Source organism: Abramis brama (assembly GCF_963993115.1).
Source record: "Abramis brama genome assembly, chromosome: 13".
NCBI lineage: Eukaryota > Metazoa > Chordata > Actinopteri > Cypriniformes > Leuciscidae > Abramis > Abramis brama.
Window position 1 is genome coordinate 35,557,949 of NC_139975.1, and position 15,923 is coordinate 35,573,871.

General features: G+C 35.9%; 1 protein-coding gene across 3 annotated transcripts in view; it reads left to right on the top strand.

The window, feature by feature from the left end:
* LOC311094431 (nuclear factor 7, brain-like) overlaps nucleotides 1-13,153 on the top strand; it is an 85,653-nt gene extending 72,500 nt beyond the window's left edge. The window contains exons 1-6 of one of the 3 annotated variants that reach the window (XM_084132391.1): nucleotides 9,548-10,217; nucleotides 11,349-11,444; nucleotides 11,557-11,787; nucleotides 11,905-11,927; nucleotides 12,009-12,127; nucleotides 12,497-13,153. In XM_084132391.1, the coding sequence (XP_083988517.1) occupies nucleotides 9,822-10,217; nucleotides 11,349-11,444; nucleotides 11,557-11,787; nucleotides 11,905-11,927; nucleotides 12,009-12,127; nucleotides 12,497-13,041 (1,410 nt within the window). In that variant the 5' untranslated portion in view covers nucleotides 9,548-9,821 and the 3' untranslated portion in view covers nucleotides 13,042-13,153. Of the gene's footprint in view, nucleotides 1-9,547; nucleotides 10,218-11,348; nucleotides 11,445-11,556; nucleotides 11,788-11,904; nucleotides 11,928-12,008; nucleotides 12,128-12,496 lie in introns of those variants that run through there. The other 2 variants (XM_084132392.1, XM_084132393.1) reach the window with 2 other exon arrangements.
* Nucleotides 13,154-15,923: the final 2,770 nt, after the last annotated feature.

Here is a 15,923-nt window from a genome sequence, read left to right on the forward strand (position 1 = left end):
ATTTTTCATCAACCAATTGCCTGGATTTAATAAATAAGAAGCATAGCAGACAATATAAATCATGACATAGGCACCGGTGCGCCGTGGACACACTTTGGCATTGCACGTGAGCGCATCTCATCATAAATTAACCGAAACTCAGACATAAGAAATATAGCCTATCTAAAGAAAGCTTTAAATGTCTTTAAACGAAACAATTCAAAATGAAAAGAAATAGGCTACTCTCTGATTATGTAATCCAAGATGTGCATTTATCTCCAGGCTATAGGCGTGTTCACTACGGAGATGGCGATCGTCAACTTCATCTTTGCAGCAGACACTGCAGAAAACACTAGTTTATTAATAAAAATCAATGCACGGCACGCGTGTCACTGGATTTACAAATGCACATCTTGCTTATTGCACGCACACTCGGCACACATATGATGTCGAAATAACGAGATATTGTGTTGAAATAACATTATTAATAATAATAAATCTTTAATAATATTTGATTGAATGCCGAATGTTGTGCTTGTTCAATTTAATAAAATTAAAACTTTAATTGTGATCATTAAAATGATTGAATATTAAATATTAAGAGGCCAATTTTTGCTCATTTATTAAAAGTATTTATATATAATATATATAGCACACCCCCTCAGCACATGTTAAAAAATTCTCTGGCGCCGCCCCTGGTTATCACGGCCCACGTATTAAAAATGATTGGGTCTAAATTGGGCCGGGCTCGGACACAACGGGCTCAGGTAGGGTCAGGCTTGATTTTTTGGGCCCGATCTAAGTTCTACTCCTCATTATCCAAGCAAATTGTTTGGGCTTGTTGAGGCTCTCTGATAGCGGTATCTTCAGGCTAACGTAAACCGAAAGTTTACGTAAACGTAAACCGGCTTGTTCTACGTTGCCATAGCGATCACGGGAAAGGTCAGAGTTCGGGAAAGTCGTGGATAAGAGAATAAACCGAGGTGGACGAAGTACACAACTTCCTTACTTGAGTGAAAGTATAGATACTACTGGTCAAATATTACTCCGTTACATGTAAAAGTTGTAAAGACCTATTTTTACTTAAGTAAAAGTACAGAAGTACTTATTTTTAAAAATACTTAAGTATCAAAAGTAAAAAGTAAATGTCAATGCATGGTTTTATTATTGTTGCATTGTTGTATGTAATACTTACAGTACCGTATGCCTCTGAATCTACGCCTGCCTTCCTACCCTCATATCCATTTATCAAATTTATTTCTAGAACACAGTTCCAGTAGTGGGATTGAATGTGAGATTGAATAAGTCACTCAATAACGTCCACAATGGTTTCGGACACCCAAATGGCTGTTCCCTCAAATACTGCCCTATTTAAAGTTTTTTGGCTTTTAGTATGAATATGTTAGCCTTACTGTTATCTATAAGATAGTGTGCTCCAAAAAAGTGACAAAAGTCGCATCTAGAAGACCAAACCCAACGTTGAAAATGAAAATCAGGTTTATGTCAGAATCCAATGTCAGATTGACGTTGATCTCCATTGTTGGACAGACGTTGTATTGTGGCTGAAAATGAAAATCGGGTTGACATCAGAAACCAACATCAGTCGGGTTCTGACGTCAACCCGACTTTTATTTTCAATCAATATCCAACGTCAATCTGACGTCGGGTTCTGATGTCAATCAGATGCAGGGTTCTGACGTCAACCCGACTTTCATTTCCAACCAAAATGCAACCCCTGCAACCAAAATCATGCCCTGACTGATGTTACTTTCTACTCAAGGACCTTGACAGAATTGTAGTGGAGTAAAAAGTACAATATTTGTCTTTCAAATGTAGTGAAGTTAAAGTAAAATGTTTCCAGAAAAAATTATACTCAAGTAAAGTACAGATACTCAAAAAGTGTACTTAAGTACAGTACTCAAGTAAATGTACTTTGTTACTGTCCACCTCTGAGAATAAATTGCATGTTTACTTAACAATATACACAGTTCAAATATCAAAAGTGCAATTCAAATGAAACAGTTCAGTCCGATGACCAATTATACAAACACATTCAATTCCCCAAAATTAAAGCTAAGCCGGCAAATTACTAAATGGCCACTCAATGAAATAAAATAAATACACGTTGCAGGCCTGTAGCATGGCTTAAGTTGGGAGCGGAGAGACCTTAAACACAATGGACGCTTCGCGCCGTGGCTCATCAAACAAAACAAAAAACTCACTGCTGTAGTAGTGCTGGTCGTTTTCGCGACGTGCTGGCAATGCTGGTGGTTAAAGACGTCGTCCGACAGCTAAGCAGGGAATGGCTCTGGAGATAAGTGCTTCTTCAGACGATGCACAAAAGGGCAACCGAGCAGGCTACTCGCTGGCAAAGTACTTGTAGCTAAATCGTGCTGACTAGCCGTCAGCCGTCTGAATAGTGATGTACGTCATGTGCCAGAGAACTTCACTACTTTACTACACTACACTACAGTTCACTACACTACACTATACTACTGAATCCCTTTCCTTGCGATGCGGATTCTTAACCTTTAATCGCTGTTAAAAAAGGACAACACTTAAGGTGTTTGGGGTCATTTTGACCCCAAACCTTTAAAGAGCGATTGCATAAGGAAATATAAAATTTTTATATGGAAAACTATATATAATTTTTTTTATTTACTTCTCAACTATACATTTATGCTGTGTTTTTGTGGAAATTTTGAAGTTTTTTACCTATTTACTGCACAATTACATAACTAGGCCATAAATTGGCTCATTAAAAAATGATTTTTTTAAAGAAAAAATCACTTAAATGATGATCTTAATTAAATCTAAATAGTTTTTGGACATTGCTCTATGTGTTAGGGATAGAATAATGACATCTGCAGGTTTGTGGAAAAACTTTAGAAATTATAATTAAAGAAAGAAAGTGCAATGACCACATATATCCAATAGAGGGCCATAGAGACTCATTCATTTTCACTTTATTGTTTTTGATGCTTCAACTTCTCCTCACAACTTTGATATATATATTTTGTGAATATTTATTTAAACATTTTGAAATACATAAAAAATCTGTATTTTTGTCAGAGTTAGAATTTGTTGTTGTTTTCTGATATATTTTGAATTATCTGCTTTTGCAAATTATTATACATACATTTGCAGAACCATTACAAGTCACCACTATGACATGACTGTGGTGTGTGTGTGTGTGTGTGTGTGTGTGTGTGTGTGTGTGTGTGTGTGTGTGTGTGTGTGTGAACAAGCTTGTTCCATGTTGCATATGTGACATTTTTCAGATTTATGCCAGTTTAGTTGATTTTATTTGCCAATTTCTATAAAAATGCTCTCTGTTGCAGTGACATACATGTGTGTGTTTGTGTGTGTGTGTGTATGAGATAGAAAGTTTGTTCCACTTTGGGTTTATGCTCTAGGACCAGACCTTGATTTAAATGTAATTTTTTTTAGATTTATGCCAGTTTAGTTGATTTTATTTGCCAATTTCTATAAAAATGCTCTCTGTTGCAGGGACATACACGTGTGTGTTTGTGTGTATTTGTGTGTGTGTGTGTGTATGAGATAGAAAGTTTGTTCCACTTTGGGTTTATGCTCTAGGACCAGACCTTGATTTAAATGTACATTTTTTTTAGATTTATGCCAGTTTTATTTATTTTATTTGCCAATTTCTATAAAAATGCTCTCTGTTGCAGTGACATACATGTGTGTGTTTGTGTGTGTGTGTGTATGAGATAGAAAGTTCGTTCCACTTTGGGTTTATGCTCTAGGACCAGACCTTGATTTAAATGTACATTTTTTTAGATGTATGCCAGTTTTGTTTATTTTATTTGCCAATTTCTGTAAAAATGCTCTCTGTTGCAAACACATACATTTGTGTGTTTGTTTATGTGTGTGTGTGTGTGTGTGTGTGTGTGTGTGTGTATGAGATAGAAAGTTCGTTCTACTTTTTATTTATGCTCTAGGACCAGACCTTGGTTTATATGTAGAAATTTTCAGATTTATAATGGATTTAATTTTATTTTTTTGACAAACAAAATAAAAAAAAGTCATTTTTTTCATTTTCCCATTCATTTTCAATGTGGGGTCATTTTGACCCCAAAACAGCTTAAAAGGTAAAAAAAAATGTACACACCTTTAGAACAACCAAATCAAGCCAAGTTTTTTGTGCATGTTTAGATTATATAGGTTATAGGGGTTATTTATAGGTTATTTATAGGTTATATAGGTTATTTAGGAAAAGTCCCAGAGTTTCATGCCCCTGATATGAAGGTAACATTTTTAAAAAAGTCCAGTGGGGTCATTTTGACCCCAAACAGCGATTAATGGCCTCATCTGTATGGGGGCTGTTTACACCTGGCCACTTCATGCGTTTTCTCAGATGGGATAGCTATCCGATCATGAAGAGACCAGGTGTAAATGCCCTCCGAAACGCATTCAAGACGGATTTGAATCCGATCGCTCAAACCACTTCAGGAGGAGGTCTGAGACGCACTCCAGACGAAACTGGACAAGTGTAAATGCATCTGGTTGTTGAAACCACATATGTAAATTGTACTCCTCCCAAAAATGGTAAAAAAAAATAAACGTGTGAGAGCGTGTAATAGGCTATATGTAATGTTATAGCCAGATATGACGACGCTACTGCAACATGCATCACCGTGACCGCAGATGAGAAGCTGAGCATCGATCATTAAGCCAACGTGCAAACTATAATCAAAGTGAAAGTGAGAAGCTTAACACACAATCATCATCATTAAAAGTAAAGCAACGAAATGATCTTACCAGGGCTGTTGCCGCTGCTCTCTCTTATTGCGGTCTTTGATTTTGAAATTTTAGCTGATGATCAATAAAATGCAGCTCATATCTGTTGCTTTCGGTGACGTGCACTCCATTAAATCTGCATATAGCGCGGGGATTGAAGATCGGATTTAAATCCGTTTCGCAAAAACACATTTATGTGATGTGTAAATGGAATCGTTTTGATAAATCAGATAGCTATCCGATCTGAGAAAACGCATGAAGTGGCCAGGTGTAAACAACCCCTATAAGATGTATAAGATGTGAAAGTGTGTGTCTTTGTGTGCATGCACCTGCATTTATTTACTCCCTCTATTCATGAGTTTTGTTGGTTTACAAACAGGAAAAATGTCCACATCCAGGATACAAAATGTTATCTTTATTGTTTTGAGTTACTATGAGTATGCAATGGAACAGATTGTTGTCATGTAGGCTATTTAATATATTGATTAATTAATTTATTCATCTATCCATTCATTCATGTTTGCTTCCAAGATTAATGCGTTTGGATGTGAAACATTTTGCCTCACTTTCACCAGCAGAGGTCCTCGTCAAGCTCTGGTTTGAAAAGCTTTGTGTAATGAACTTTTTTCTGATACAATTGTGTTGAAAGCTTCGCTGGTTCATAATGCTTCACTTCACCTTCACTACAGAAAACACAGACAAAAATATGGAGCTATTCTTGTGCCAATAAAAATGAACGTAGCTTTTCAAGAAACTAATGAAAATATAAATTGAAACTAAAAAAATTATCTCTAAAACTAAAAAAGAATAAATCGCAGGCAAATTTTTTGACTTCGTTTTTAATACACTGCATGTTTTGCTAACTATTTCTCATATTTCAATCGCTGATCTGAACTTATAAATGCGCTTCCAGAGTTTTCATTTACGCTTCTGAAGTTTTCGTTTACGCTCCCTGAGTTTTCGTTCGCCGTTCTGACACATTTCTCTCGTGGGGGCGGGGCTAGTAGCAGTGTATTCTCATTGGTTACTAAGCTTTTGATTGATTGCTTCGTGACCTGGAAGTGAAGACGTCAGTGGTGTGTTTATGTGTGGATGTGAGCGTCTGTATTCGCAGCTTTCTATTTCATTTTAGTGATATTAAGTTTATATCTGTATTTATTTGCTGCTACACTATATTGTTGAGATGATCAGAAGGAATAGCACAGACGAATGATATTTATCATTAGTCATCATCGCCATATCATCGCTATATCAGGAGGATACTGGATAACGTTAGCCTACTCGTGGTGAGTCTGATTTTTTTTTTTTTATACTATACTAATACTATTTATTTTACAGTACTGGCTTTTTGCAGGTGTAGAGGCATTTTAGAGCTCAGTGAGAGCCCATAACATTATACAGCTGAGCTGTGTTGTCTTGATTTAACTGTTAGCCCAATCATTACATGACTTGTTTATCTACATTCGGTTACAGTCTTCGATTAGATCATATTTGCTTCGATTAGATCATATTTCCCCCCAGCCACCCCAAACAACATTGAGCTAGAGTACTGTACAGTATCTGTACTGTATCAGTCAATGACCGATGCCATAGGACGAGAGCGCTGTCAATCACTGCCTGATTCAACTTTGGCATTGTAAAGCCTTTTTTACCATGCCAATAAAGCTATTTAAACCTGAATTTCTCAATTGCTGATTAATTTGCGATGCAAAGTTTTTGAAAGAGGAGAGACACGACTTGACCACAGACCACGTCTCTGTTCGTAATATGTAAACACTCAATTATTTTGAAGTATCGCCCTGGTTGCAATATTTATTCTGATTACTTTTGTGTGATAAAGATGACTGATAAAGCTATTATATGTATCTAGTATGAGTAACAAATTGCTTTTTCTGTGTCCATATTTGACTAATAATAATGAAAAAAGTGCCTTTCAAATGAACATTTCTGAGACAAATGTTAAATCTCTAATAGTCTTTAATAATAAATATATGTCCAAATTAAAAACTTAATACATGCAAGTAATTATGACTGAAAACATCCAGCAACTAGGGAATACACATCCATATGTTTATATATAGGGCAATACAGCCATCTACTGGTTACACAACAGTATTACAGATGATAAATGCTGCATGACTCCGAGGTAAATATTTAGTACTGTAAAATCCCTTAAATATAAATATAATAAATATTTTAAGTCTGCAACTTGTTACTGTATGGGGAGTTCAAAGCAGTTTGTATTGTTAGATTATAATACATTTCCTCTCTCATTTTCCAGGGAGTGGAGCAACTTTGCTGAATGAGCCTGATGCTGACACAGAGGATGGAGTGATAGTACCAGAGATCCACTGTCCCCATCAGACAATAATCTTACTCTGTTCAGACACATCACCTTTGAATGACTGGGATCTTGATCTTCAGACACCTGATTTATTTTAATATAAACTATTTAGCAAATATTTCAATTTCCTCTAGATTAAAACAAACATAGTTCACAAGTACACAAGAGGTTTCACTTTATTCGTATTAATCTATGCTGATCTTGGATTAGCATACCAACAGCATATGAATGTTGAGGGGATAGTTCACCCAAAAATACAATTCTCTCTTATTTTACTCACCCTCATGCTGTCCCAGATGCATTTTACTTTCTTTCTACAGATAAACACGAATTAAGATTGTAAGGAAAGTAATCCATCTCTGCGAGTCCTAAAGACGCTTTAAAAACCACACACAGTGAGCGTGACGGTAATCCATGCGACCTCAGTGGATGATCAATGCCTTCTGAAGTCAAACAATAGGCTAGATAAGAAAAATACTAATAATATGACTGTTTTAACTATTAAAAATCAACTGTCTTGCGTACATGGGTTACAATCCACTCGTATTATGGACTCACAGAGATGGATTATTTCCTTAAAAATCTTTGTCTATGTTTATGTCAAGAAGAAATTCATATATATCTGGGTTGACATGAAGGAGAGTAAATGATGAGAGAATGCTCATGTTTTGGGTGGACTATCCTTGCACTGCTTGTGTCCAGTCACTGCTTTGTTACTACAACAGGAACTGCTCAAAGAATCATTGCAACATTTAAAATGTATATGAATTTTTAAAATGTATTCTGTATTAGTAATTGTGCATTTTGTATAGTAATGTATATCATGAGAATACTGTGCATTACATGTATATTATGCAGTTAATGTTTTGTGGATTCTGGTCTTTCCGGTCACAACACAATTGCATCCAAGACTTTCACTCTGATACTTGTGTATATGCTTTAGTGACAATAAAGAATGTACATTTATTTGAATTCATATTTTCAATTACATTTATTTAACTGGTTGTATAAGTCACGATTGAAACGGTTGATGATTGTTAAAATCTATTTACAATTTTAAATGTTAGAAGATAGTGTTAATTAAATGAAATAACTAAATACAATTATCAATTTAAAAAAAAATGGCAACAAGAAAATTCTTTGTGTGACATATGTAATGAAATGCCCTTTGAGGTCTGTATCTGACAGCAGGCCACGATTGTAATTTTCATATTGTTTAAATTCCTCTTATTTAAGTGATCATTAATTTTGATGGTGTAAACGTAGGCTATATCATGCTAACAGTGAGTAGTGTGATGGCCATGGTTGCCAACCTTGATTACCTGGTTGAAGTTTGACTTTCTTGACGGCTGAATATATCACACACGTTTGCTAGTATTCTCTTTAAATTGTAACAGCTGAACCTAATCACAGCCTAACATGCAAAATAATCATCAGGAATAAACAAATATTCTCCGAAAACATTGGACACTACAATATTTTAAGTATTACAGACAGTACTTTAATGTGCAATTACACCTGAATAGACTGAATAGATCTCTTGTGCTCCTAAAAAGCTTCTGCCAACTAAGTAGTAGCAGCAGGTAAATACAGATAAAATTAAAAAACAAACATAACTTAATATCACTAAAATGAAATAGAAAGCTGCGATTACAGACGCTCACATCCACACATAAACACACCACTGACGTCTTCACTTCCAGGTCACGAAGCTATCAATCAAAAGCTCAGTAACCAATGAGAACACACTGCTACTAGCCCCGCCCCCACGAGAGAAATGTGTCAGAACAGCGAACGAAAACTTCAGAAGCGTAAATGAAAACTCTGGAAGCGCATTTGTAAGTTCAGATCAGCGATTGAAATATGAGAAATAGTTAGCAAAACATGCAGTGTATTAAAAACGAAGTCAAAAAAATTTGCCTGCGATTTATTCTTTTTTAGTTTTAGAGATAATTTTTTTAGTTTCAATTTATATTTTCATTAGTTTCTTGAAAAGCTACGTTCATTATTATTGGCACAAGAATAGCTCCATACAAAAAGGGAATCCAGAAAACAGGCAGAGAATAAAAACAAAAAAAACAAGACACATGAAACCAGGATAACACCTAGAAATGCAGAGTAACAACATCCAAAACTTTTGCAAGGAATGACAGCACATACAGGGGTTATATAGGCAATATTAACAAGGTATTGTGAGACAGCAGAATGTAAGCAAGCATAATGGGTCCAGGCAGTGGGTTATGGGAAATGTAGTCCATGATAAGATGGCGAGAGTCGGGAGGTGTTTCCCCCTAGTGGAGATCATGGGCACTCCAGCTGGTGGATGTGACAGTCTTATATGACCCACTAGAAGGGACAATCTGTCTTATTTTTTTGGAGTCAATTTTTATATAACTGACTTAAAAAAGTTATGAATCGTTTTAAAGAAAAAAAAAGACTAACTTACTAGTTTCAGTGGTTTATGCAACCAGTCCCAGAAGCTCCAAAAGGTCGTCAGAAACTCCACCCTCTTACAAAACCTTCCAGGAAGTGACTAGTCATTATTTCTGCCTTTCACTTTTACTGAAAGCTAAAACGAGTCGTGAAGAATAGAGGAGGACACATTATATTCGGGCTTTTGTGTATTTCTGAATGAACCTAGATTAGATTTCAATTGTAATAGTTGTTTACTCTTTAAACCAAAGTTCAGAAAGTGAAAGTAAATTGTAGATTATTGGATCTTTTACAAGACGAGGAAATGGATTCAAAATCTGTGGAAGAGCTTTCTTGTCCTGTTTGCTGTGAAATCTTCAAGACTCCTGTTCTTCTGTCCTGTAGTCACAGTTTTTGTAAAGAGTGTCTACAACAGTTCTGGAAAACTAAGGAAACTCAGGAGTGTCCTGTCTGCAGGAGAAGATCATCTAGAAATGAACCTCCAGTTAGTCTAGCGTTAAAAAACTTGTGCGATTCATTGATAAAGGAGGGAAATGAGAAACGTTCATCAGGATCTGAGGAGATCTGCAGTTTACACAGTGAGAAACTCAAACTCTTCTGTCTGGAGGACAAACAGCCTGTGTGTATAGTGTGCAGAGACTCAGAGAAACACACCAATCACACATTCAGACCCATCAGTGAAGTGCTTTCATCTTACAAGGTAAGACTAATGTCTCTCATTTCATATGCTGAATACAGTGATATACATAGAAACTGTCACTGTCGCGAATTTGCAACAAACCCCTTCCATTCAGACTGCAGGCGAGATAGCGTGTGTTTTCCCCCAATGCCTGTTTGTGCACATTTGATACATACCTAGGAACCTTTTGCACGCACTGGTTTCTCGTAGGAGCGGTCGGAGTGGGAACTACATCCGGTTCACGGAAGCTAATATTTTGGTTTGCAAAATCCGCATATCAAGGGCGCAAATGTGGAGAAATTGCCCAAAATGAGTTAAGTTGTGCTAAGATAAAAATATGTACCAGCTTATTGATTGCCTCTATAGCTATGTTATTCATATAGACTTCATGTGACGAATATTTTTTACGTACTTTGTAGATTTCTGTTTGTAGCAAATTCGCGACATTGGTCCATAACGGCTGGATTGGGCTATAATGGCTACATATAATAATGCTGTATTTAGATGGTTTCAGGAAAAAATAAATAAAAAAAATAGCATGTTAGGATATAACACTATAAGAATATATAATGTATGCACTGGAGAAACAAGGAAAGAGTTAAACAGAGTGTAACATGGAATGTATAAAAACTACTGTCAATGTTAGGGAGTAGGAGAGTGTTTTGTTTCTTGCTGTTGTCAAGATTCATTAATTTGTCAATTAAAGTTTATAAGTTCTAACAACTTTGTGCCATGAATAAAATCTACATACCTGAGATGGGAAAATGTGTTTTATTAATTTTACCATTTTGTAAAAAAAATTACCCTAAATGCCTGTTGTCGCTAATTTGCAACATACCTAAATTTATATCTATTCTATATGGTATAGACAAATTAACAATCTCAACTTAATTTAGCATCAGTTTGGAGCCAGAAACACACATAATACATTTTTTTATTTAATTGTAAATAAATTCAGGCGTTTATTTGTGTATACAATAGACCAGTATTTATTTTTACTCAAACTAAATCTCATAATATTCAGACACAAATGCTTCCATGAGAATGACCCATTCAACATATAAATAATATAACAATAAAAACATTCAAACATACAATGTTTAAACCTCTTAGAGCTGCACAAGTTTCACAGATTTTCATCTTAACCTGTAGGAGGAATTTAATACAGCACTGACGTCCTTACAAGACAAGCTCAAACATGGAGAAGAAATGAAGAAAAAGTGTGATGAAACAATTGAACACATAAAGGTGAGGATATAAAGAGTTAAATACTCAACATTCACACACAGAGTTTATTATTGACATTAGTGGAGTGTGTGTTCATACAGCGCTGACTGAAGTGAATGTGATTTGATTTCAGTCTCAAGCTGAGCACACAGAGCGTCAGATTAAAGAAGAGTTTGAGAAGCTTCATCAGTTTCTCAGAGACGAAGAAGAAGCTACAATCACTGCACTGAGAGAGGAAGAGGAGCAGAAGAAGCAGAGGATGAAGGAGAAGCTGGAGGAGATGAACACACACATCTCAGCTCTTTCACACACAATCAGAGACATGGAGGAGATGATGAAAGACAATGACGTCTCGTTTCTAAAGGTGACAAATCAATCTGGCTTCATTCTTTGTGCAGAAAACAACTTGTATAGAGAGACTCATTGATAATGAGAGTGTTTGATAAGATATTAAAATGTTTTCAAACTCTATATTTTCCAGAACTTTAAGGCCTCAATGGAAAGGTGAGTGAGCTGCTCGTATCTCTTCTCTCAGTGGATCTGAACTCAAATTCACTGCAGTTCTGACTCCTGAATGTTCCTCAGAGTCCAGATCTCACAGCCGGATCCACAGATGAGTTCTGGAGCTTTGATTCATGTGTCGCGTTATCTGGGTAACCTGCCGTTCAGAGTCTGGAAGAAGATGCTGGAAACTGTCCAACACAGTGAGTCTCAGCAGATTTGACACCAGTGCAGAAGATAGTTCACATATAAACACACACAACATCAACATTTGATAGACATAGATTTAATAATCACTACAAAGTGAATCTAAACTGTATTTCAGAAAATCATCAGATCATACAGCGAACTCATAATGAAAAGTCTATTCCTCATGGTTTATGTTTATGTATTAGGAGACAATAGTGTTTATTGAATACTGATATTAAACCTGAAGCCTCAATCCATTCTGACAGTAACTGAGAGACCATTGTTATGATTTATGATCTCTTTCAACAAAAGAAAAATGTTTTACATTTACATTTCTAATACATCATATCTCATCCTGTAATCTGATGTTATTCTCTCTGCAGCTCCGTTGACTCTGGATCCAAACACAGCAGATCCTCGTCTCACACTCTCTGCTGATCTGACCAGTGTGACGTACAGTGTTGGAGATAAAACACTTCCTGATAATCCAGAGAGGTTTGACAGGTATCCATGTGTCCTGGGATCTGAGGGCTTTAACTCAGGAACACACTGCTGGGATGTGGAGGTTGGAGACAATACACGCTGGATTATTGGAATAACAACAGCATCAAACCAAAGGAAGGGAAAGGATTTCTTGAAGTCTAATGTCTGGTGTGTAGGGTACATGAACAGCAAATACAGCTCACAATCCCCAGAGCAACCCGCCACTGTCTTCACTGTTAAACAGAAGCTTCAGCGTGTGAGAGTTCAGCTGGACTATGACAGAGGAACAGTGTCATTCTCTGATCCTGTAACTAAAGACTGTCTGCGCAGATTCAGGACATCCTTCACTGAGACTGTCTTTCCATTCTTAGGTAATTACTGCACAACTTCTCCTCTGAGGATCTTACCAGTTAAACTGTTTATTACAGCAGAAAATCACAGTTAAATCTGATTCTGCTTCTAGATTAATACAGTTTTGCAAATTATGTTTCAATAATAACTCTGTAATCAAAGGGTCTCATTGATCAATCACAATTAAATGCTAAATTTAAAGTCAACCTTTAACCCTTGTGTTTCCTTAAGGACATGTTTGTCTCTTTCAGGTTTCAATTTTTTTTTTTATCATTCATTGTTAATGCCAACTGCATCAAATTTGGTACAAGTGTGTATTTTTATTGGATTTTTCTTATTTCACCCTCATTTCCTTTCATAAATCACTGGGTACACAAAATATTTACACTCAGGACCTTAAGGACAAAAATGTCCCCATTGAAACCCATTAAAACTGGCCATTTCTTTTTATCTCAGGGCCATTTAACTATAAAATGATGCTGTCTTTGTTAATAGACTTTTGTTCTGCTGGCAAGGCTTACATGTAATTTTTTTTACTTTTTTTTTTTTTTTTTTTTTTTTTTACAAGATAGCGTTTTTTTTTTTTTTACAGGTTTGGTCTATGAAGCAAATACTCACTTGATTTCTGTAGTTGTTAGGCCGTTCCTCTGTCGGTTTTATTTGTGTAACTTACACTTTTATTTTATGTCACTAAGTCAACGCGTCTGATAATAGGCAATAAACATGTTGCACATATCATGATCGAGCTAGAAAAAACGTTCTGATGTTTTCTTAGACAAGCAAAGGTAAACCGTCATTCTACAGTACCAGATTAACTTATAGACCTTACTAATATAACTTTAGACAAATATTAGCCTCCGAGATATATATATATATTTATGCTCATGCCCATTCTCCCAAAAACAAACAAACACCAAAGCAGTAGTTCGCCTCGTTCATATCGTTCGTTCCCGGTAAAAATAATAGTATGCATGACAACACAATAAAAAAATACAAATAAAAATCGCCATCAGTTGGAAAGAAAATATTGCTTTACTTGCGTCGGTAGACATAACTGGTTTTGAAATAGCCGGTTCCTCTGCTCAGCTGGGTTGCTCGTGGCGAGGGACAACAGTTCGTTTTTATGACTGAGTGTTTGAAAGCATTTACTACCAGACACTAGGGGGAGCTTCGTAGAGAAACAACACTCAGACTTGCCTGGTGTCCCTTTAATACAGACTTTAGAGAATACATGAAAAGATCATTTCAGTAATCACACTGGTAACTTCTATAACAAAGTACAATCTCATAAGCTTAGAGAAGTCATTCAACTCATGTGATATTTAGAAGGAAAAATATTGATTAATACCTTGATTATAATCACTCATTACATAAGAAGCAGTTTATTTCAAAATCCACACATTCATTCCTGTAGTTTACAAGTAACCCTGAACATCTCGGTTAGGTGTGTTTGATTAGCATGAGGAGCAAAACTCTTCACTACAACACAAAAAAGGATAACAAAATAAACAAATCTGCTGTATAATCTTACAGATGGGCCACAAATCAACTTAATTAAATAATTAATTTAAGTTAAAAATGTATTCATCTGTAATATTATTGTAATGGCGATCTAAGACGTTTTTCGTTCTTCACCATTTCCACAAGGGTGTAGCACAAAGGATTTGACGCGTGAATCCATCATTTGTCTTGTAAACTTTACTTTTTCTTTGTCAGGTTACATTTTAAGAGAAATAAAACACACACACACAAAAAAAAAAAAACGATTATAAACTTTTTCACGTCCAATAACATGAATTCGATCCTTTTCACGGTCAAAAGACTGTCTAGCACCAACCCTTCCTTCTTCCTTATTCGGTAACACTTTATAATAACGTTCAGTTGTAAGTCATTTATAAGTGGTAATGATGAACTAATCATTTACAAAACATTCATAAATTATTAGCAAGTGATATACTAACATTTTATGTGTTTTGTAAATTCTGTTACAAGTCATTTACAATTGATTAGTAAATGATTAACTAATTATTTACAAAACATGAATATGCGTTTCATAAATGTTTAATAAATGTGTTTTTTTTTTTTTTTTGTATGTATGTATGTAAATTAGAGGGTGCAAAAAGTGTTGTAAATGCCTTAAATACATGTACAGATCATTTACAGGTAAGTGTAACACATTTACAAGTGATGAATAGTTTACACTTTAGATTAGGAGATGCAGAAAGTGTTGTAAATGATTTATTCATGCGTTTACTCATCTATAACAGGTGTTGAACACCGTAGTGTGTACTGCAGTGTAAGTGCTGACTGGTGAGGGTATAGACAGCTGTCTTCTGTGAAACACATGGAGTCTTTAACCACTGTGCACCTGATGTGAGCAAAACAATTTATTAAAGGGGTCATATAATGGTACATGCACTTTTACAAGTTGATTATACTGAAATGTGTGTTGGCAGTGCCTGTACACAACCATCATAAAATGATAAAAATCCTTCCCGTGTTTTTTTATAATCTTCTTATATGTTTTCCCATCTCCTAAATCAAGCCGTTGGTTGGACGCCCCTCCCACGATTGTTGATTGACAGCAGCATTTCAACACAGACCCGCCCTCGCTCCTGAGCGAGCTGTCAATCAAAGTCAGCACGGACCGGCGCGGTCATTGTTGATATGCTGGAGCACTGTCTGATGGCGTCTAAGCGATTGTGGTGTTCTGTTCTTGGGTGTAATAAGGAACACAGCATCATTTTGATGTTCCTAAATCCGAACCGCTGAAGACGCAGCGGCTGAGTTTGTTTTCGAAGGGAATATTCCCCACGATCAACAGCAATGCTTTCATGTTTGTGCGAATCATTTCACCAGACTGCTTTACAAATTTTATTGTGTTATGGTTATAACAAACGGTGTACGCACAGAACAGAGGGGCGGGGTGAGCAAAGCTCATTATCATTTAAAGACACATGCACTTAAACGGCATGC